The following is a 22,683-nucleotide window of genomic DNA, read 5'->3' on the forward strand; positions in this document are numbered from 1 at the left end:
CTAAGAAGTCCACACTAAATTAGTCAATTGCCTTATCATTACTCTATCAGCAGGTATGCTGAGGCTTACAGACTAGAAGAAGCAGGTTTCTTCCTAAACACAGAAAACTTCAGGCAGATCTGTCAGCTTCATTACTCTACATTTAGAGACCTTAACTCCTGATTCTTCCATTACTTGCCTTTAGAAGAGCAGAATAATTTGTGCACTTCAGTAGCCAAAGGACTTTCACCAAAACTGAAAGTTCAATCTCATAAAATTTGAATAAATTGTAAATAAGTTAAAAGTTAAGAAAAGTTATTCCTGTAAAGAATTACTAACTGGGGTTTATCCTAAAGAGATCTACTGCCTGTCAAACTGAGTAAAGAAGCTGCCTTCACCACAAATCTCATACTGGTTCCATCCTCCAGCCTCTTACCTCAACTTCCTGTACTAAGCTGGATTACTGTGATCTCTGCAGACTAACAAGGAACACCTGACTAGAAACAAGAGTCTTGTGCTACAGGAGACAACATGCAGGTAGCTTGCAATGCCCAGTAACTCTTGTCTCAGAACAAAGTATGCCAGCTAGGCTGTAAGCTCCCAGATTCCTTGTGGGATTTTGACCTGTGGATTGTTCCTTAGTGTACTGGACTAATTAAAAACCAAGTGTGTGTACTTCCCCATCTCCCTCCCCCAAAACAGACAGAGCATAGGCTGGCTTACAGCTTCTAGAAAATGTCCAGAGCAATCACGTGGCTTATTGACACTGACAGGGACAGGTAAAGGAGCAGGATGATGCCTCTATCATTTTGTTACAGATGTTCACATAGAGTTCCACTTCCCAGGACAAGTTATCTAGTGAAGTTTATTTCAAATGTCAACCACAAACACCAATACTTCTAGCGAGTCTTGAGATAGGGTTCCTGAAATGCAAATTAAAAGGCTCTTCCACAGTAAGGGGAATTTCTGATAATGCCTTATACACAGTTCAACACACATTCTTAGGACTCAGGTCATCCAATTACTGACATGCTGCCAATTCTGTACTAAGACTTGAGTTCCCACACCACCAACAGTAATGAATTATCACCAAAACAGCACAAACAGGCTCCCAAGAGCCCACAATTACATTTGTGCAGGGCTCAAAATGCAAGGGCCAAAAGCCAAGCGGGAAAGGGCAGGCTCCCTGAAGTATCACAACAGATTATTTGTTTTCAAAGACAGAAAGCTGCTTATTTTAAGCCTGACTTCAGCAGCCCTTTTAAAATTATAGTCTATTGACACAGCTTATTTTGTCCTTCACCTGCATGACTCCATCGGAAAATATTTCCTAGATATTTAAAAGTTCAGTGCTTCAATTAGAGCTCTTGAAGGTTGCTGAGCACAAGTCCACCACCCCAGTTATTTCTACATTGGCATTCCTGTGGCAGACTGATGGAGGGGTCTGATTTTGAAAGCCTCTGGGTGATGCTTTTCTCTCCAGCTGATGCAGCCGAAATCCTGGGCCAAGACCCCCAGCTGCTCAGCAGGCTGGTGCAGTGGTGCAGCGTGAGCGACCACAGCGGCATCTGCGGAGAGGCAAACCGGCTGCTGGCTTCCATCCTGCACCACAACAGGTCCCAGGTACCACCACCCCTGCTCTGATTTCTACTACACCCCGCTCAAATATGTTTAAAGGTTGCAGACAGAGCTAGGGATTAAACAGCACATGCAGCTTTATAATGAAAACCATGAAGGTTCAGTGACAACCTCTCTGGTGTGCCTCAATACCTGGGGGAAACCTGTGCACCCCATAAGCACAGACACCTCACAAAAACGAGCACCACGGTCACTTACTGTCACTTGTCAACACTGACCCTGCCTCAGTAAGGCCTGACAAATGGCAACTAGCAGGTCAAGCTTTTCTATGGTCAGAAGTATGTTTCAAATTTCAAATTAAAGTGGTAAAAGCAACCCAGAGCTGTCCTAAATGTCTGTCCTCTGGAAGCTCCAAAGAGCCCACTTATCCACGATGGACAAATCTGGCATGATCTTTACATGCTGGCATTTTCAAATTGGCTTGTTTTTTTGTAAGTTGTACTATTACACACAAGCATCCAAGCCATGCTTTACTATGAAGTAGTGACTAAAAAAGTAGATACTCTCTGCACAGGCATTGATAAAGCAAGATTAATCCTTGCTAGCTTGATGGATTGAAATGAAAGAATGGAATAAGGACAAATTGAAACAAGACAAATATATATTTATCTGACAGATATGCATCTATAGTTAATTCTAAGTATTTGTATGATCAGTGCCAAAAGAAATGTTATCCCTAGTCTTTGAATATAGTCAGTTTGCACTGCAGCAAACAAATCATTTCCCTCTATTCAGAAGTTGAAGGGTGCAATCTCATTTCCCTCTTCATTCTACTGTATTCCTACATTAGATTTCCATCTGTTTTACCTTTGCTTTCACAGGAAGTGGTCAAAGCCATCCAGGCAGCACAAGGAGTGAAGCATCTGGTTTCCATGACAACAAGTGAACATGCTGCCATGCAGAATGAGGCTCTGAATGCCTTGGCAATAGCTTCTGCCATTGATTTAGGTATTTTCCTCCTAAAAGCATTTACCTGTGCAAGATCCTCAATTATTAATAAACACTGTCATGCTGTTAATTCTAGGTAACATGTATGAAAAAGCACGTTTCTTGTCTAGATTTAGCTCTTCAGCATGAAATAAAGGTTGTCACCATTCAGATCATAAAATCAACAGGCTTTAGGAATGGCCTGAAGGCTTTTTTTATTTAGGATCGAGCCAAATTATCATACTGTGTGGACAGCCACTACTTGAGCAGCATAATATGATGCTAGAAACCTACACAAAAAAAAAGTAGAAAAGTGGAGGTGATGGAGATAAAAAAGATGATAAAGGCTAGATGAGGGACAAACAGACGAAGACTGTAAATAGCAGAAATAATCTTCAGACTATGAGGACAGAATAAACCAGAACCCTAAATAAAAAGGTATTGTAGAAGCTGCAAATAAAACAGGTAAAGATTCAAACTAATTTTCCTGAGCTTATTTTCAGAGTTACATACAAATTTCTTCAGATTTTTCCTGTATAACTTGAAAATAGGTCTGAACTTCTTACAGTAAAGAGATGCCACAAATCTATGTACATCAAAAGGTAAATTGAAAATAAAAACTTGACATTTGTCATTTTCTTTACCAACACATAAGACTGAAGAGCCCATTTTACTGTTTGTCTACCATTAAAACTCTCAAACTCATTTAGGCAATTAATGGGAAACAACATTTCTAGCACTGAACATCGCAGGATTTAATTACTACAAGGTTAACTATATACAGTCAATATATAACTAGTCCCATCTTCAAGAATGAGGCAAATAAAGAAATTCTGTACAGAAAAAAACACAGAAATTCTTCAGTGCAGAAGACAGATGCTCAAGACCTTCCTGTATAGCCAGTTCAAAATGAAGCCAGTCCAGAACTCTTTAAAAAAGGAATATTCCGTTTATAATTTCTTTCTAGATAACAGCTCCGGGTTATCATTTCTTTGTTTATTTTTCAGAAACTCTTGAAGAATCTTTTAAAGAATCACAGCTAGTTCAAAGCTTACACAAACTTCTACAAGATGATAACACTAGTCCTGAGGTGAAATACAACTCAATGGGCCTTTTGTGCAGACTTCTTAATTCAGGTAATTTCATTTTAAGTTGTCTGTGATGGAAGGATGAATATTTGTGAAGAAGACAAATGGTTTCTGTTACCAAAATATGCTGCCTGCAGTGCTCCAGTGAATGAATATTAGCGGTTCACTCCGTATTGATCACCAAAAATCACATTCAAGTAGTTTCCTTCTCTAGGAAAAGCTGATTAAACCATTAGTTGAATAAAATAAAAAAGAGAGGAAGGCTTCATTGCAGTCAGTCTGTGGCATAACTAAGTCCCAAAATAGCAAAATTAGTCTTGGAGCAAAAGCATCTTTGTTGAACTTCACCATGCACTAACGCCTGGCAGTCCCAGAGTATTTCTGTATCCACAGAAAGTCTGTACCATGCTCACAAGGCAGGCATACATGTTTTCTGCCTGTGCTGTGAGCAAACCAGAAGCTGAGATAAAGCAGCCATTCTAGCAATGCTGCCTTCACACAGAGTGTAAAGCGTGTGAAGGGCATGATTTTGGTTTCACTCCATGGTCAGGGAAGAGTTCAAACGCTTCCAGCAGGCTGGGACTCTGCTGGATGTGTAGCACTAAATGAAAATGAGCACCTTGAAACCAGAAGTCCAAAAATCTTGTGGCAGTTTTTCACATCTTAACACAAAAATTATATAAATTGAAAATAATAATTGTATTTGGGCAAGGATGGAACACAATGTGAGCTACCTTTGAAATCCTTGAGCCACCCTGTATTGACAGACAAGCTGGATTTTGCAGTATACTCTACTTTATCCCTGTAGCCACACAGATATTGCAATAGGGATAAAGAACTTGCAGCTTTCAGTGCTACTATGAAGTATTGACATAACAGATACGATCTATAAGACTTTTTTTCCAGATATGTATACACATAGTATTTTATAGCCTAACTGTGAGGCTAAGAGTTGAGTCTTACTAATATGGAATGGTAGCAAAAAACATACAGGCAAAAAAGTGCCAGAAATTACCCTGTATTAGAATTTCAAAATTTAGGTTTTTTTCAATCAGCTCTTGGAAGTCAAGCAGGAGGAAAAAGCCTTAATCTGACCAATACTTCCAATGGCTGAAAGGTATATATTGAAAAAAAAAAATTTAATTGAAGCAGCTTATTATGAACAGCAAGTACTCCAAACTTTTATCTCACAATTGTTGGGAACCGCTATGCCACAGCAGGTAACTAGAAGTCATCATTTCATTTCCCATTCAGGTGATCTGAGACAAGAAATAGAAGAGGACAAGATCAAAGACACCCTCGAGCAACTCTGCAGTCACAGCAATGCAGACGTGGCCAGGGGAGCCACCACAACACTCCAGGTCCTGAGAGGAGAGACACCCCACTAACCTCCCTGCTCCCAGGGAGCCAGCACTGCTGCTCAGGCACACACCACCAGCTTTGCAACCCTTCATTTGTCATGCTGCTGCACAATCAACACTGCTGAAGCCCAGGTGCAGCTGCTGCTTTGAGAGCTGTGTATAAAATCTCCTCATTAGCACGTCTCTTTGGCTGATACTTGCACTACTGCTGCTCCTCACTGAGCCACCAACACAGCAGGAAAAAGCCCTGGCAAGCAAATGGTGTTAAGAAACATCACAGGAGAAACATCAGACAATTACCACTCATTATATATTTTTCAGGGGCTTGGTTTTGTGAGATTAGGATACACACTTGCAATTTTTCTTGTATCAATGGGATTTTTAAATAATTATATAAAAGACAAGCTTTTATCATGGAACCAAGTTAGATTAAAGGTGTAGCTTAAACAATGCAAAGGGCTGACACAAACTGAACACCTGCACATTGTGAATGACACTGTGAGCCCAACTGTTAGGTGAACATGTCAAAACCAAAGCTATCTTTAAGCTAACTCTCCCTTCAATCTCCAATTTTAAAGCCCATCTCTGAACCTGTACCTGCTCCTGTCACAAGTAATATTCCTAAACGCTTGAGGCTACAGTCTTGTCCTGATTTCAGAGTTGCACCTACTGGAATGAGACTCTGCAGAAGCAAAGTTTACAAGAAACCACAATCAGTGAACAGAGTGCTTGGACAAGACACAGAAATTACAAGTGGGCAGGGATAAGGATGTGGAGGCAGCCAGCATTTCATTATCACCCATAAGAGAACCTGGGTTTAACTTTAGATAATGGGGGAAAAAATTGAGTAAAACAGATGCCTCTGAACATTTCTGTGGAATCCTTTTGTATTTAAAAAGGTCACTAGATGAGAAGGTAGCAGATTATATTGCACAACTTGTTCTTATGGGAAATTTTTTAAGCAGTTGCAGCTACATTGCAGAGCCCTGTTGTCCAGACCTAGAAGATTAAATTCAAAACAATGCTGTGGTAGAGACTGAAAAGCTTGGGAGCAATTTTTTTTTTTTTTTTTTTTAGCCAGCAGAAAAGCTATTGCAAAAAAAATGAACAGCGATCTTCAGAAACCTATTATAAAGCAGACTGTATTTAGAAGTCAACAAGGCTTCATATGTTCTCAATTAGAGAACAACTGGCTTATGACAAACATGACAACTTTGTTCCTGCAAAAGCTTTCCCACTTGCAAAACTCAGTAACACTACTTGACCCCTGACATTCATCACCAAATATCACTCTCAGGAGTAGCCTTGAGAAAGGGAATTCCACAAAACCAACCCATGTAAGTGACACTTGTTGAGCAACACACAAACAAGTTTTGATGACATTACAGGAGAAAAGAAATACAGCACTTTTAACCTTTTTTTCATGACCAGAGATTTAATAGTTACTCTACACGAAAATTCTGCAGCTCTTCACTTGCTCATGGCTTTCCATTAAAAATGCAGAGAAAAGCATCAGTCTTATCTATTATTCAACAACATAAACTGAAAAGAAAAAAATATCATGAATTAGTTTCAGCAAAATACAAAAACAAGCACCCCCAATCTGAGTAGCCAATCTAAACCTTCAAGAGTGAAATATTAGCGACTGCAAGCAACACATCTCAGGAATCAAACTCCAGGAGTAAAAAATATTGAATTTTATTTAATCAAATTTAAGGCTTAAGAAAAAAAATATATTGAAAGTCACTCATAAAAGCCAGCTCAGAAGAGGAGAGAGAAACTCCCCTTCCAGTGGCTGAACAATGTTCAAGCTGCATGACAATGCACAGGCAGTAAGGGGAAGAAAGAGGGAAGGATGGAATGGGGATACAAAACCCAAGGCAATTCTACACACAAATCAATGGCCACATCAAGCTCCAAGACTGGAAGCACAAGTCTGTCCACATGGCACTGCACGAGCTCACCAAAGCTAAAGATCTCTTGGGAAGAAACATTCAGATTTTCACAAGGCAACCCAAGGTCCTTTGGTCACTACACTCTTTTCAGTGCTTATACACATTCTCCTCTTCATGTACAGGGAAACTGTGTCCAAAAGCAGTTATATCAATAAAAACAGAGGCAGTTGCACTGTCAAACAGACTGACACATACATACATAGCTTAACGGAAACAAGTTGTGCTCATTTCTGAGAAATAAATGTGATCACATTGACGTTTGCTTCTCTCAGTCCAGTTCTTCAAGTCTGACCTCTTTTGACATCTTCATGAAAAACCTTGTTTTTTCAAAAACCTTGGTAGTGTTTGTGAACTTGTTCCAAATGCAACCGCTGAAATCTCACCATCGACAATATATCAAACCTCTCTGTGAGATCACTGAATTACTTTTCCTTTGAGGCTTCAGAGGCAGGCTCACACCCAGCTGCTTTTGCTGACAACTTTTTTTAGACCATAACCTAAATCTTTAGCCATGACATCACTGCAGGTCCACAGAGAAGGTGCTAAATAAAACTAAGTAGAAAGTCTTCCTATTAGAAGTCTGAAATTACACTAGCCACATATGGGCATACTTCAGAATATACAGGGGCAAAACAACCTAGAGCCCCAGGATTTTAAAAATTACACTGAATAAGGACAGAGAAGTTTATCCAGAGTGGCAAAAAAGACATTCACCCCATGAATTTAAAGGTCCTCAAATAAGTTGAACTTATCTCAAATTCAGTTCCAAATAACTGAAACACTGATACAAAGGCTGGTGTTAATATGGCCAAAGCCATCGAGAACAAACTGTGGAAAGACAGTATTTAGTTAAATTCTGGTTTGCATACAAACAGTACTTAAAAAAAACCCCAAGTATTAATTAGTCTTCAGGAAACTTGGCAAGATTTGCAGACCCTGGAATCCTAATCTGTAATGCTGGCTCTTGTCAGCAGCTAATTTCAGTGCATGAACTCCACAGCCATCTTTGACACCAGAATGATTTTCACCAAATCACTGGAATTCCTTCCTAGCATTAGGAACTGGCTGTGGCAAAAACTGGCAAAGGGAAATGTACCCCCCAGCTGGTGTTTTCAATGCAATGTTTTATGACTAAGAAATTCCAAATAGGAATCATCTTTCTCCGATTTTAGATGTATCAGATTATCACAATTAACCTTAACCAAGTAACTTGGCTGATGAGGTGTTGCAAAGTTTCAAGCACCAGAATTTAAAGCAAAGTTGCTGGCCACTGCTCTGTTCCTTGCCAAGTCATAGCACAATCACACATTTCTGGCTGCTCCTGGATCAGATACAACCAATTAATCAGATTTGATGTCTGATGTAAAACAGACATCAAATTCACAGCTTTACAGAAGAAATGCCTCTTGCTCTCCCCTCAGTGATCTACTGGTACTGTTTTCTTATTGTATTCCAATTTTAAAAAGTCACAGTGTACTTCTAGCCATTTTACTTTCAGGTTTTCAGATGAGTTAATAGCAGACTATTCTCTGCTACTGTAAGGAAATCAGCCATCCTTAGACAAGCTTCCTTTTCCTGTTGCGTCTCAATCACTGGCCAGAAAAAGAACTATGAAAGCTGAAGTACACATGAGCACGCCTGAAGTGCTTCACAGATTACAAGCTAGAAGGATGTCTGGACAATTCACCAGACACAAAGATTCTTACTGTTGATCAACTTTTGCCAGTGAAATGTTTGTTAATACATGCATAATAGAAAAAAGGACATAATATATTTAAAATTTTGGCTTCCAAAGAAAACCATATACTTTAGAAATACAAGTATTAAACCCTTCAGGCACACTACATGTAGTAAAATATTATAAAAATAGATACTTTTCTAAAATTTACACTATGTTAGGCACTGTAAATGAACCTGCTCTCCCTGAAAAACCTGGTGTCATTGGAAGCAGTAAACCATGTTAGTTAGATGGCCCACAGTAAAACTGACAGCCACAGCTACTTCCAAAAACTTTTCAGCCACATACTGTAACCTTACAGCTAAGGATACAACACCAAAGTCTTACAGAAGAGACTGCACCTCCTACTGAGCTACAGATCCATCTACTAAGCCCCCACAAAGGGAGGACTGGAAGAAGAGTTTACTTTTCTCTTGATTAAAATAAAAACCCTGACAATAAGAAGGACTATTTCAGCTTCATGTAGAAAATTACTGAAGAAATCATTCTGCTTCACTGTATATTTTGATTCACATTTGAACCATGAACTAGATGAAACTGATGGCTCAACAGCTTTACACAAGACTTTAAAATTCAACTACTTTAATATTTTGCTAAATATGTACTTCCTTATTTAAAAACATATTTCAGTAAGGATTAACACTGAATTTCTAAGTCTTTCATCAGTCCTGACAGTGGCAGTTAAGACTTGTGAAGATCAACATAGCAGTTGTGAGAGAAACTAGAGAAATAACAAAAGCCATCAACAGCTAGCACAGCATGCTTGCTACCTACTGAAAACAAGGTTCTCAAGTGTATGCAGACAGCACTTTTTAAAGATATTATTGATCATTGAAAGGATAAGCATTTTTAAAGAGGTTTTTCTTCTATAAATAAAGAATATTTACATTTTTCTCAGACAGAGAACAGCATCAGGGCTTTACACCCTCTTGCCCAAAACAGAGATTTGTAAAACTTAATGCTACAGATCGTCAGATTTTTCCTATACTGGGAACTGGCTTACATTTTTCAAAACAGCATGGGGTTTGCACAACCTGAAATCAACTAAAGATCTAAATATCTTGTGATTTTTTTTTTTCCCCAATTTCCAATTATGGTAGCTGGATATGTTGCCAAAAACGACTGGATAAGTCTGCTGGAGAGATTAATATGATTGCAAGATTCTGGAGAAATCAGCATGTGACATTTGAAACTATTACATTTTAAGACAGAAGACAGGAGTGAAGACAGAACAATCTTCTTAGCAATCCTTCAAGGAAAGGGTTTACAGCAGTTTCATGGCTCCCTGCTACAGTCTTTAAAATCTGTTCTGCCAATGTCTTGGGAAATTCCATTTCTTCCTCAGAGATCAACGCTGGTGCGCTGACTTGCCTTGCCAGAAAAAAGGTAGACAGCATATGTTCAGTGATTTTTTTTTTTTTAATAGCTTCTAACAAAAACCTTGAGCAGGGAAAAAAGATCCATATAAGGCTTTTAACAATGGGAGTATTTCGTGGTCCGTGCATTTCTTCTGCCTTGGTGTCCAATCAATAATCTGAACATATACTTGCCTTGCAACATGGGTCTGTTTTCATATTCAGAAGGCATTACTTGCCTTTACAGCTTCAATATCAGAAATCAGTGTTCTGGCTAGGAAAATCCCAAAAATCTAAAAAGATAAAAAATATACCATTTTGTGAGATAAAACACTTGTAATGCACCAGTCTGCAAGATGTTTGTTGGCAGATTCAGATATCATTTCATAGCCAAGATTATCCATCAAAGTATAGCTATTACTAAAAGGTAATAAAGGTAACAGAATCCTGCAGGTAATAAAACCCATGAGAAAAATGCTTTCATGTAAAACTTCAGCAGCCTTCAAAATAATAAGCTTTCAGATGTCTTAGAGCTAGAACAAATCCACTTAACCATATTTGAGAGTCATAAACACCCATGTTTACCTACTACTAGAGCTACAAAGCAAACATTTGCATTTGTTCCACAACTTTGAATATCAACCCAGTCAGTTTTCAGATCATTTTTTTTAAATACAGACAGAATGTATTAAAATGAAATTCTTGTCACAGACAACCGAGTAGCCCCAGATTATTCAGAGACATTTTTAAATTTGAAATTTTAACATTAATGTCAGTTCCCAAGGAAATTTTCCTTTACAACCTGAGGATAAACTTGTAACTCAGCAAATTTCCTAAAACATTCTTAGCAATAATATAAAAATGGAGTGAAGTTTTGGAAAGCCAAAAGATTTCATTTAAATATAGTCAAGTTATGTCTAATACTCAGTCCCACAATGAAATAGTTTAATGCACAAGAAAGACTCAATTGGAAAATACAAATAACTGAAAGTGGTTTCAGAGAGCCTTGGGATACAAATAGAGAACAACATTGCCAAGTTATTGTCAATCAACACACTGCCAAAGATTAAACTTTATGTCTTGACCATCTTCCTAGCAAGAAGTGCTGCTCTCAGCATAGCATTTCTCAATCCCATGGAAGCATTACCAGCAGATGGTGATAAAAATATATCAAACCTGAAGCTACAGAGGGCAGTATTACCAGGGGTGCAGGAAGGTCTTTTGCTAGCACTCTATAGTCAAGTATTGTCAATTACATGGAAAATACTTTCTGTAGCAGAACTTAAAAGTTTATTGTTTCCCATTGAAGTGAAGGAATTTCCTGGCACAGAAATTAACGCAGTGCAAACAACTGCCACAATCGAAGTGGGGTCCACCTTGAAAGCAGCAACCTAACATGCTTTACTGAGAATTTCAGCTCCCTCTCTGATGTACCAAGCACTGATAGAAGGTAATAGAGGTAGTACAAGTCACTGTCTTCCATCTGGTCCTGCTAATATCACATTTGCAACCTGCTCTCCTAATTCCCTGCTCTTACATTCCCAACCTTTTTGAGAAGCATGCTACAAGCACTTCAGGTTAGCCACTGTGGGTTACCTACAGCTGGCTGAGGTAACCTTAGCATGAAGGACAAGGCTGTATCTTGGTCATTTCAGGTTTGTATAGAAGACTGGAGCTCATATCTACAGAAGCAGACAGCAGATCCTCCTTCCTTAATGACATTGAAACACAGAATATTTTATATAATAATAATGTATTACATATGACCATATTAATATTACAATATATATATCCCAATTATCACACACTATTATTATTGCACTGTATTTTTATTCTGACCTTCACTGCTTTGTGCAACCACTGTTTTCACACTAACTCCCCTTTACTATAATTAGTGTTTCTGCCACCCATGTATCATACCTTAAAAACCCACATTCAAAATATTTATTTTACCTCTGTCCTTAACTACCTTTACCTTCAGCAGGTCTTTATTTGCAAACATTACTTTTTCCAAGAATCATAATAACAACTAACCTGGAGCAGTGAGATAGCTATGAAGACACCTGCCACAATGTAGATATTTCGGGGTAACCAAGCTTCAAGTGCATGAATACATCCTTTGACAAAAATCTGATCATCCCATTGACTTTTGCTCTGAATTTAGAAAGAAAGAATACGATTACTCTTCTGCTCAAGTTCACTGTAAGATCTAGCACATGATCCAGCTAAGCTAATGTTTTGTCACTTTTGCAGTAAAGTTTTTAATCACACTTCAAAAATACACATCTGAATCAAGGAATGTCAGACATTATGTGTGCTGTTCTGAAAGACTTAGCAGATAATAGATGGTCAAATTAGCAAACAATAGATCAGCAGATTTAGACTATTACAACTGGTAACTGAAATGCATACTTGAAATCCAAGTCCTACCCCTTTTTGAAACCCACCTTTCCCCTTGCCTGTTCCCACTTGTTTCTGTGCCCTGCCACAGTAGAAGGTTACTTTAAACAAAGGACAATGTCTACCTTGCTCTACACCTGTATTATGATGTAGCACAGTTATTAGTTGCTAGAATTTTGAGCTGACACATGTATCAGCAATCCCACCAGTTTTAGTTTTGTCTATGCAAGCACAGAACATGACAGACAGCACCTTACCTTCTTTCTGATATCATAGCCACACTGAGTATTCACAACCTTTTGCTACAAAGCAAAAGAGATTTTAAATAAACCAATTGACTTGTGCTTACTTCTGTTCACAGCAAGTTTTTCTACCTTTTATAACCATAAACAAATCAATTGTCAGAGCAAACCATTTTTAAAAGCATTTTAGTAAAAACAAGCAAAGCCCTATCAGAACACAAGAAAATTAATGACAAAGCAAAAGTGTGTACTATAAATGATGATATCAGATGATATCCTGCACCCAAAATCTCAGCTGCTTCTATCACTTGGCATTTAACTAGCAACTCTTTAACATGAAAACTGCACTGCCAGCACACAGGTGAGACACCTGCATTTACAAAATTTATACTAAGTTTTATTGAAATATTAATAATAGAATCTCACATTAAACAGATTTAAGTATCCTTTTTCCTCCTTAAATATAGCACCAGCAACAGAAAAATGTGCATTTGAGCAGTACTGCTCCAAACTGAGCTAGAAAATAATTACTGGGTTAATCTGAACATGGAATATGTCCCTGACAAAGGCCTTTCTTGGCTGATTTCCAATACAACCAGAAGCCTACCAGGTATTAAATATGACTTACCAATGGCTCTCTCAGGATTCCTGGATGGATTTTAAGCTGTATTCCCAGCAGTACCATAAAGCACTATAAGTTAGCCCCTACCTCTACATTTTGGCATCTGCTGTAAGGCTCAAAAGTTGCACAAAGTTTAGCAAAACCAATAAGCACCTAAACCTTGCCAAAGCCAAGGCTGACTCAGAAGCTTTCAACTTCATACATGAGTACTTTACTAATCACCGACCAACAAGCAGCAAATGGAGTTACTCCTGCCTATCTGGCAGAGGGGTGGTGAAATATTAATTCCAACTGGGGCAGGCACACGCTTAGAGCTCTCAGCTCCCTACAAGCCAGGAAAAGGCCAGGGATCCAAGGAAGCAACATACTGGGAATAATAAAAAAAGCCAGCCACGAGTGCTTCAGATCCAAACCATACTAAAATGGCTTGAATTCCTGGTGACAATACATTTTCAGTTAACATGTTGACACATTTGGACTCTAAAAGAATGCCACATAAACACAAAGAAGTCTGTCTGCACAAGAGTAATTTTTGGTTGGCACACCTCAAAGCCTTTCAACACCTTATTCAGGAAGTACTTCCTGTCATAACTTTACAATCTTGGGGCAAAAACAAAGCCAGGAAACAACTTACAGCAGGATCAGGTATACAACAGGAAAAAGGAACTCCGCACTTCTCGCGACTTTTGCTTTCACTCTTGCAGTCAAAGTATATGTTGAAGTCCCAGTCTTCTGGACCTTGGGCACCACAGCAATGGTTCTGCAGCAGATAAATACATTCCAGAAGTTTGTTCAGTGGATAAATTTTCTCTAAAATACCTCCAAACAGTTAGTGTTTGCTTACAAATCTTCACCATCCCTAAGTCGGTGCACAATCAATAGCAACAGCAGAGTAAAAAACTAATAGACATGAAATGAAAGCAATACATCTGGATTACTGCTCCTGGAAACAGGTGTCAGCATGTCAAACAAATTACAAAACTTATAATTTTGGATATAATTGTCATACAATCTGTTCCATTGCAAATTTTTTTAAGAGAAAGCTTTTTCTTAAGGAGCAAGGGAAAGGGGAACAAATGAGAAAGGTCCTGAGATCTTCCACAATAGACATCACAAGTCTGGATATCAGGGTGTCTTCTATCCCTGCTGCTTTCAACACAGAAGGGAGAAAACCAGCACACCTGTAACACAGTACTCTTAGCTACAAATTACTATAATTATATAAAAAAATGAAAACTTTAAAATCAATATTCTCCTAGAAGGTATCAAAGAAGTGACAGGATATGAACTTACAATTCTCTGTAGTGAATCAATGATGTTCTGGAGGTCAATGTCATCTCGGTAGGATTTAATGTTATTCTCAAAGAATTCTTTTACCCTGTCCCTCACCCAGTCCTGGAACAGGAAAGCCATAACTGCTACTGCCAGCTCCAACAGGAATATAAACACAATTGTTCCACAGAACTGTAAAAAACAAAAGTTCTAAATCGGACACAGAATTGGGTTCAAATTCTGATTCAGCACAGACACCGAGTGCAGTGAGAATACGAGGTAAAGAAACCCCAAGAGGCAGAGTTATCCTTTTGTTTTTGTCACCTGAACTTGACAGTAAAATGTCAAACCTGACAATGTCATTATTTACAGCAGTGAAAACAATAAAGGAGAATCTGTAAAACACAGGGCTAAAGAAGTCTTTATTACCTCTTGGATTGTTCCTAATTTTAGGATTCTTTTTTAGACTTTTTACCCAGCCTAATTGTTTTCAGATCTAAAGCAAAGAAGTAGTTTCTTATAAAAAGAGCTGTTTAAGAAATTTTACATCAGTCACTGAAGTCCCAAAATTTTGCCAACATGTACAAGAAACTTTAAAGTTTTTCAGGTATTTTGTTCCACTATATTACATACTCTCAGTGATTCCTAACTGACTAAGCATGTTCTATAACATCACAATGTTAGATTCTGGTATACCTACTATAACATCATTGCAGAGCAGAACAAATTTAAAAAGGCAAGGAAGAGCATGTTCCACAGAGAGAAAAAAAGATAAGCTGGAACCACCCTGCTTTCAATACAATTACTCAGAGGTTTGTCAAGGCAGCAAGCTTGCCATATACTTTGCCATAAACCAAATTTTATCATGAATTATCTGGGCTTGCTCCCAGTTCATCATTTGCAGCATTCACACACATAATAATTCTCTCAAATAATGATGTTACTTACAAACTTCAGCAGGCAGATGTTTTCTCTCAGTGCTCCCACACAACCAGCAAATCCCAAAGTAAACATCACTATTCCCACCACTAAGACAAGCACCACTGGGTCCAAACCGTGAAGACCAGTCACCTTTGTCAGATCAGACAACACACCCTGAAAGAAAAAACCAGAACAGAATGTGACCAACTGTAAGCATGTTATTCACCCAGCATTCCTTCTGGGCGATTTCCACATGATTCCAAATGAACTGGCTCCAAACCCTTGAACTTGCCAACAGTGACACCAACAAAAAAAAAAGTCTTGCTGTAGAATGGTCATTGACAGCACCAGTTTTCATCACCCCAGCGAGGAAGTATGAAAGTTACAGCTAGCAATTCTTTTAATAAGTCCCTTTCTCAGACTACATCCTCCTAAGTTTATTTGCCAAACAGAATTCCACAAGATGGTGCCAAAAGCTCAGTTCTATCACTCAATGTTCATTTAGTTTCAAGGTAGAAGAATTAATGTTTTAGATTAACTTGAAATGCATCCATCAGAAGGGCACTCCAATATCATGGTCTGAAAAATAAATTAAGACGACTTTTCCAATCATAAAGTTTAAGTGGGAGAAAGAGAAAAACATTCTAAGGACAAAGCACTTTATGGATGACATTTTAAAGAGGGAAAGAATTTTTTTTGTTGTTTTCAAGGCAAGCAAATATTCCTCTCTTTTTAGTTACAACCCTTCTAGTGCCAAAGAGTTTTAGCAGTGCTCCTCCCAGCTCTTTCAGAAATACACAAGTAGAGTCTAAACACTCCCCTTTCACCCCTGATAAAAATTCTTACACCAAAAGCAGTTATCTATTCTCTATATTTGCAATTTGTCTAAGATAGAAGCAATATTTTCTTTTTGGTAACTATCCAGAAACCACTTATCTTGACAATCCTTGCTATGAAGCCTGTGTGCTTGGATTGCTAAATCTATGTGAATGCAATGCTAAGAGAGTGAAAACCTTCCTTATACTTTCTAGATTATGTTTTAAGAAGTACACCAGCTACCATTACAATTCCACCAAATATACATAACAGGATTCTCTTGTGATGTGCAAGAACAAGATGGAACATGCAGAAGACCGAAGGGACAAACAACAGAAACTCTTCATGAGAATGACTTGTAGGGACACCCAGGCAGCCTTGCAGTAGTGTTCATCATACAACCATCAACAATGCACAAAGCATTTTAATAAGGAAATATTTTCACTTCTGAAACACAGAAAAAACAAAAATCAACACAATATCCCATCATCACGTGTTCACTATTTTTTTCTTTATAAAGTATATTCTCAAACTAACCATGTTTAGTGCAAGAGAAGACTATCAGAGAGACTTGCAATAAGCTGCCCAATCTTTTTCAATAAAATGCAAATTACCAGGTACCTGTTCTAGAGTAAAGTGCAAAGGATATACACCTAAGATAACACCTTGGAAAAATCCCTATAATTTCTTAGTCAACTGCTTACTTAAAATTAAAATCTACAGCATTAGAAGCAAATGTGCCCTTGGAGAAACTGCATCAGCTGAAGACATTGATGAACAGTACTGCAGTGTTCCACAAGACTCCATCTTCTTTCATAGCATGCTCCATAACAGCTTCTGTCAGAGCTGTTAATTTGGCAACAGCAAGACAGAATTGTTTATATCAAAACTGGCTGGTGGAGTGAAAAGGAAAAAAAATAATTAAACTGTAGCACTCAGAATTGCCTTGCAACAGCTGGTAACTAACAGCTGAAACAGGTTTTTAGAAAATGGTCCTAGTTTGTTGATAATGTTTTACCAGTCACACATTTTCATTCTTAAAAACTGTTACACCTAACAGCTAACAAACTTGGTCTACCTGGTTAATTATGGGAGGCCCACCTAATCAAACTTTGGCTCAGACCCCACAGTCAAGAAACACCTGTGAGGATCAGAGGGGCTGATGCAGCATCCTTGTAGAATCAACATGCTGTGGAACAAAGCACTGTGTGACCAGGATGCTGATCATAACTATTGATATAACATCCATAACCACTGCCAGCCATCTCCTTCCCACACCCAAACTCAAGCTTTTTGTTTTCACATGATCTCAATTGCTCAAGCAACATTTTTTGGAAGACAATTTTCTCTGATCAAAGCATGTTATAAATAGAAGTAGGCAGGAACTGGGCTTTGTTATTCAATCTCAGATGTCACTGGTCCACAACACTTTCTTCACATTCACACAATGTTTATACATGCTCTTTTTAAAAAGGTTATGGGTATTTTGCCCAAGAAATAATGTTAAGTCAAAAATCCTGAAGGAAGGAAACAATGGAATTAATTCAGGAAACTCTCATCCCACCATACCTATTATGCTAAAGACACTCCTGCCTGTGCCATCTGCACCTGGCACAAACAGGCTGCCCTTTACAAGAGATTTCCTCAGGTACACAGGAGTGCAGCCTGATACCTGCACGCAGGTATCCTTCTTACTTGCTGTAAGAAAACTCACACTTTAAGCCTTTCTTTCAGTCACACAGAACAGTGACTTATTTATCCATGCTCTTGAAGTCCCTCTAACAACAGTCTTGATCTGAAAACTGACTGTACCCTCTCCATGAACTTGCAGGAATGAAGTCAGGCTGACCAGCCTCTAGTTTCCCAGATCTTCCTCTTTTGAAGATCTTCCTTTTCTTCAAATTTTATGCAAATTAATTTTTGTGTGACTGTCAGAGTAACTAAAGCCAGTTACAAAATCACAAGGATAGGCCAAATAGATACACCAGTTAGAGAGACTGGACCTCAATCAACATTTTTCCATGTAGTATTTTCAACACTTCTCACAAACCAAGAGTCTCATTTCAATATATTATCAGCCAAAAGGAAGCACAGGATTTATAGCCAGAGAAAAAGACTGCTGAGGAGTTAATCTGTAGTCCTAATGCACAAATAAAAGAGACAAAATCAGAGAAATGAAATGGATCTAATGTATTTCATGTTGTGGTAAGAGACAGGATGTTCAGAACTCTTCCACCACCTCTAGTTTATCTTTGGGTACACCACTGCAGCTCAGTTTCTGCAAAGTTTTTCTCTTACTTCCCATCTATTGTTCACACAGATGTTTATCTGTAGAATACAGGCCCTATTGGCTGAAGAATGGTACAACTCTGAAAGACTGAAAACATAGCACAGAACTGACATAAAAATAACAAACAGACTTCATGAACCATTCAGAAGTTCAAAAGCACAGGAAAGGCTTTGAAGCATTTATTTGCAAGATAGCACAGACAGGAGAAAGAGCTCAGGCAAAGTTAAAAAAATAAAGACAAAGAGTCTGCCTTTGTATTTTAGCAACTTCAGTGTAGCATAAAGCCAGTTTGGCAAATGGAGATATTAGTCTTCAAGCACAGAGATCCTATGAGCTTGTATACAAAACAGAAGAATGAACATAAGAGAGCACAAATCCAAGACAAGTTTAGCATCCTCCTTAAAGGATTGGAAAGAAAATTCTTTTGTAACAACAAAATAGGAGGCAAAAGCATTTCTGTGTCAAGATAGGTTGTCATATAGCAATGACAGCACCAATCTAGTTGTAAGAATATATGCAAGGAGATGGGGAGCAGGAAGGAGGAGAAGAAATACCTCAATTAAAATCACCATAAAACTGATTTCCAAAAAGCAGAGGAATCTCAGAACCTCTCTGCTTCTGGATTGCTGCTGTACTTAACCACTTCAATTGAGGAAAAGTGAACATGATGGTAATTGAAGTCTTACTAGCTCATGGCACAACTGAACAGCCAGGGCACCTGCCCTCCACTCCTGAGATGCAGATCAGTGAATCTAGTAATGGTCACTTTCTCCTAGTGCTTGAATTCATTAAACCCACACTTTTACAGCCATTCAGTGCGGGGGGGAACCATTCATTTCCATACCTGTATCATTCTGTTCTCTTGTAACAGGAGAACTCCGAGTAGATGTGCATATATAACTTCCTCCAGTTGAGGAAGTTTCTTAGCTGCAAGAAACCTTTGCTAAAAATAAAGTTATACAGCTACATCATGTTTCCCAGTTTTGTTCCTCTACATGGAAACACAATCACTTAAGCACTCCATGGGGAATAGAGTGGACAACAGATGGCCAACAGACTGGGAGCATCTTTCTGAAGTATTCCAAAGATGCACATTTAGATTTAGTGGCGCTTTTTAAAATATAAAGACAGCCCTCACAAATATTTGTTTATTATAAAAGGAGGTGCATAAAGAAATATAGAATTTAGAAAACATGCTTTTGAAAGAGAGCCTATTCATAACAGCTAAATACTGCCCAGCATCCTGCTCTTACAAGTTCATAGAAAAACTCTGATTATCAAGGGTCTCAGCTTAACTCCTGATCAGGGACGAGCAGCAAATTCCAGCTAAACTCAGGTTAGATTATTTGAGCACGCTCCTGAGCTCAGATGCTACATTTAACTTTTGCCGCTTCCTGAAGAAGTAGTTTTACTGGAGCAGGAGGGAACAGCCACTGAAGTAAGACCAGTTATTTCTATCCTTACCTTTTCACTCCATGCCCACAGACCAGCTGCAAGGAAGGCCACTCCAGCTAGCTAAAAAAAAAAAAAAAAAATTAGATGTACTAATCACCCATATGCTCAAACTTGGCTAGAAGCACTATTGCTCAAATAAAACTAATATTGCCTGTAATTTGAGACAACAGTAATGGGACCTTACTCCCCATGAGTCCATCTCCCACAATAATTATTTGAAGGGCATTTATTCCACAACATTTATGCATTTTATAAATTACTTTTTAAAAAGTATTTTAATATGATTCTTCATGATTACTCAAGAAGTGCATGGTACTTAACAGACAATATCTCAAAGCAGCTCCAAGTGGGAGTTATCCTTGCCCAATGACTGTCTACAAAGTGTCTGCCTGCCCACTAATGAAGACATCAGAACATTTAATGTATTTTGAAGTTATTCCCTACTTAGTCACTTAATAGTACCAATATTATGGCTATGACAGTAGCCATGCTTGCTCCTTGTAACTACTCAGTGCCAAGGTCCTCTATATTTGCCTCTTCTCTGATTAGATATAGTTTGTCTTCCAAATCTTTACTTGCCTTAAGCCCATCTGAATCAAGCTAGATTAATGGTCTGTTTGCTTACTTTCCATAAGCACCAAATCTAACTTACAACAAAGCCTCCACTAATTCATGTTTGTATAATAATACTTCTGAATTACAGTCACTCAAAGCAAGAGCTCCTTGCTCTAACATCTTATTCCCTTTCTTCAGTGTTCAGGCAACTTGTTCTTAACATCCAATTTCAATAATCAAACTAAAATGACCTCTCCATAACCCAAGGGCAGCTCTTCCTCACTACTTAAAAATTCAACCCTGTAAGAGGACTTACAGCTCTCTACAACTATATGAACAGAGGTTGTAGTAAGGATTCCTTCCTCCCATAGAACAAGTAACAGCACAAAAGGAAATGGCCTCAACCTGCTCCAGGGGAAGTTTAAACTGGATATTAGGAAATACTTATTCCCTGAAAGAGTTATAAAGCATTGGAGCAAGTGGCTTAGTCACCATTCCTAGACATATTTAAGAGATGTACAGATATGGCACTTAGGAACATGGACCACCTGGCAGTTTGGTCAACAGCTGAATTCCACCTTAAGAAATCTCTTCCAGCCTAAATTATTCAATTATCCTGTAGAAAGGACTGAAGTTACCTCCCCAGTGCCAAGCTTTACACACACTGAAAAGTAAATCCCAACAACTGAAAAAACCCTTTGAAAAAGGAATCCTTTTCTCTAGGAAATGCAGCACCTCCCACTAAATAAATGGGCATCCTAGGCAAGTTTCTACAGCACAAATAAGAAGCAAGAATTGAACCCTCTTACACAAGAAAAAGATGTGCAAATGCAAAACACTGCTGGGCCCATGGGCTGCTTGCTGTAAGAACACTCAGGGCAAGTGAAATTGTTCTGGGGAGAGTGGGGGAGAGCAAAGCCAAAAAGGGCAAACATCATCCATGTTATTCTGTAAAAATTAGTCAAATTATATTACACATTTCTGTCTAGAAAGGACATTCTGGGTCTTAAAGATTAAGCAACCAAAACCACCACTGACATATGGAGCTAGAACTGGACAAAGCAGTACAAAATAAATTGCCAGAAGCAATAGCACAGTGACTACTCACCTTGGACACTGAATCAGCTAAGAACATCTACAGTGATCATTTGGATCAAAACATAACTTGGAAAAGACTATTAAAAACCACACCAATATAAAGAGAACATTGACCCACATTAACCCTAGATCTTAACCCAGTGATCTTCAGATCAAAAAAAGCATGGAAAATTGTCAGTAATCAAACTTGTATGTCGTTAAATTGCACAGTGCATGTAATTGATGAATCCTTCATCCTTTTCATGCCAAATGCTCCAGGAATGCTGGCAGACAGATGAAGACGGTATAATTTCGAGTAATCAAGGTAAATTACACAGAGAGCTGGATATTTGGAAATTTTTCTACAGAAAACAAGGCAGAAAAAAATAATTGGGAAGACATAGTCCACTCTCTGTATACAAATTAAGGGTACTAGAATACTACTAGCATCATGCTATAGAATTTGTAAATAGAGTGACCTCTTCAGACTGTCTGCCTTCCATTATAATTACCTTCTTAATTAAATTGCAACGGATTTTTGATTAAGTAGATTTTTCACTAGCATGCATTAGTCTCACCTTTGAACATGAACTTTGCCCTCATTTTTATAAAACATTCAGTTTCAAGATATACTACTTTTGAAAATTTCCATATGCACCTGTGCAAACTAGCTACAAGTAAAACAGAGTTTATCAGTCTTGTTAAAACAACGTGGATAAATCTAAAAGTTAATTCAGCTAAGACAAGAAATTCGGCATTTTCACTAGAAGCAACCAAACCAGATACATTAAAAATTCTTTAGCAAAAATCCAGCAAAGTATGCAAGTACCTACTTGCAGAAGAAACAAAGCATTGGCAGGTGCAATTAGCAAAAACAACCAATTTGCAACATAAAATAGTAATGAAATGAGAAATGAAATTAAACCCTTTTGCTTCAAAGACTACATGCAAGATATTTTAAAGTATCTCTCTGAAAACCATTGTAAAAGCAC

General features: G+C 38.2%; 2 protein-coding genes across 4 annotated transcripts in view; one reads left to right on the forward strand and one right to left on the reverse strand.

Moving 5' to 3' along the window:
• Nucleotides 1–20,142, forward strand: part of LOC110474086 (rap1 GTPase-GDP dissociation stimulator 1) — a 31,540-nt gene extending 11,398 nt beyond the window's left edge. Inside the window, exons 7-10 of the mRNA XM_085583318.1 lie at nt 1,463–1,602; nt 2,439–2,565; nt 3,552–3,680; nt 4,887–20,142. Of these exons, the coding sequence (XP_085439444.1) occupies nt 1,463–1,602; nt 2,439–2,565; nt 3,552–3,680; nt 4,887–5,020 (530 nt within the window). The 3' untranslated portion in view covers nt 5,021–20,142. The remainder of the gene's footprint in view (nt 1–1,462; nt 1,603–2,438; nt 2,566–3,551; nt 3,681–4,886) is intronic.
• TSPAN14 (tetraspanin 14) overlaps nt 6,670–22,683 on the reverse strand; it is a 34,960-nt gene continuing 18,946 nt past the window's right edge. For all 3 annotated transcript variants that reach the window (XM_077784556.2, XM_021526645.4, XM_085583349.1), the window contains exons 3-9: nt 20,069–20,119; nt 15,526–15,672; nt 14,599–14,769; nt 13,940–14,065; nt 12,699–12,743; nt 12,076–12,195; nt 6,670–10,334 (exon numbers count right to left, since the gene is read on the reverse strand). In XM_077784556.2, the coding sequence (XP_077640682.1) occupies nt 10,263–10,334; nt 12,076–12,195; nt 12,699–12,743; nt 13,940–14,065; nt 14,599–14,769; nt 15,526–15,672; nt 20,069–20,119 (732 nt within the window). In that variant the 3' untranslated portion in view covers nt 6,670–10,262. The remainder of the gene's footprint in view (nt 10,335–12,075; nt 12,196–12,698; nt 12,744–13,939; nt 14,066–14,598; nt 14,770–15,525; nt 15,673–20,068; nt 20,120–22,683) is intronic.

Source organism: Lonchura striata, chromosome 6 (genome assembly GCF_050655825.1).
Source record: "Lonchura striata isolate lonStrDom1 chromosome 6, ASM5065582v1, whole genome shotgun sequence".
Classification (NCBI taxonomy): Eukaryota; Metazoa; Chordata; class Aves; order Passeriformes; family Estrildidae; genus Lonchura; species Lonchura striata.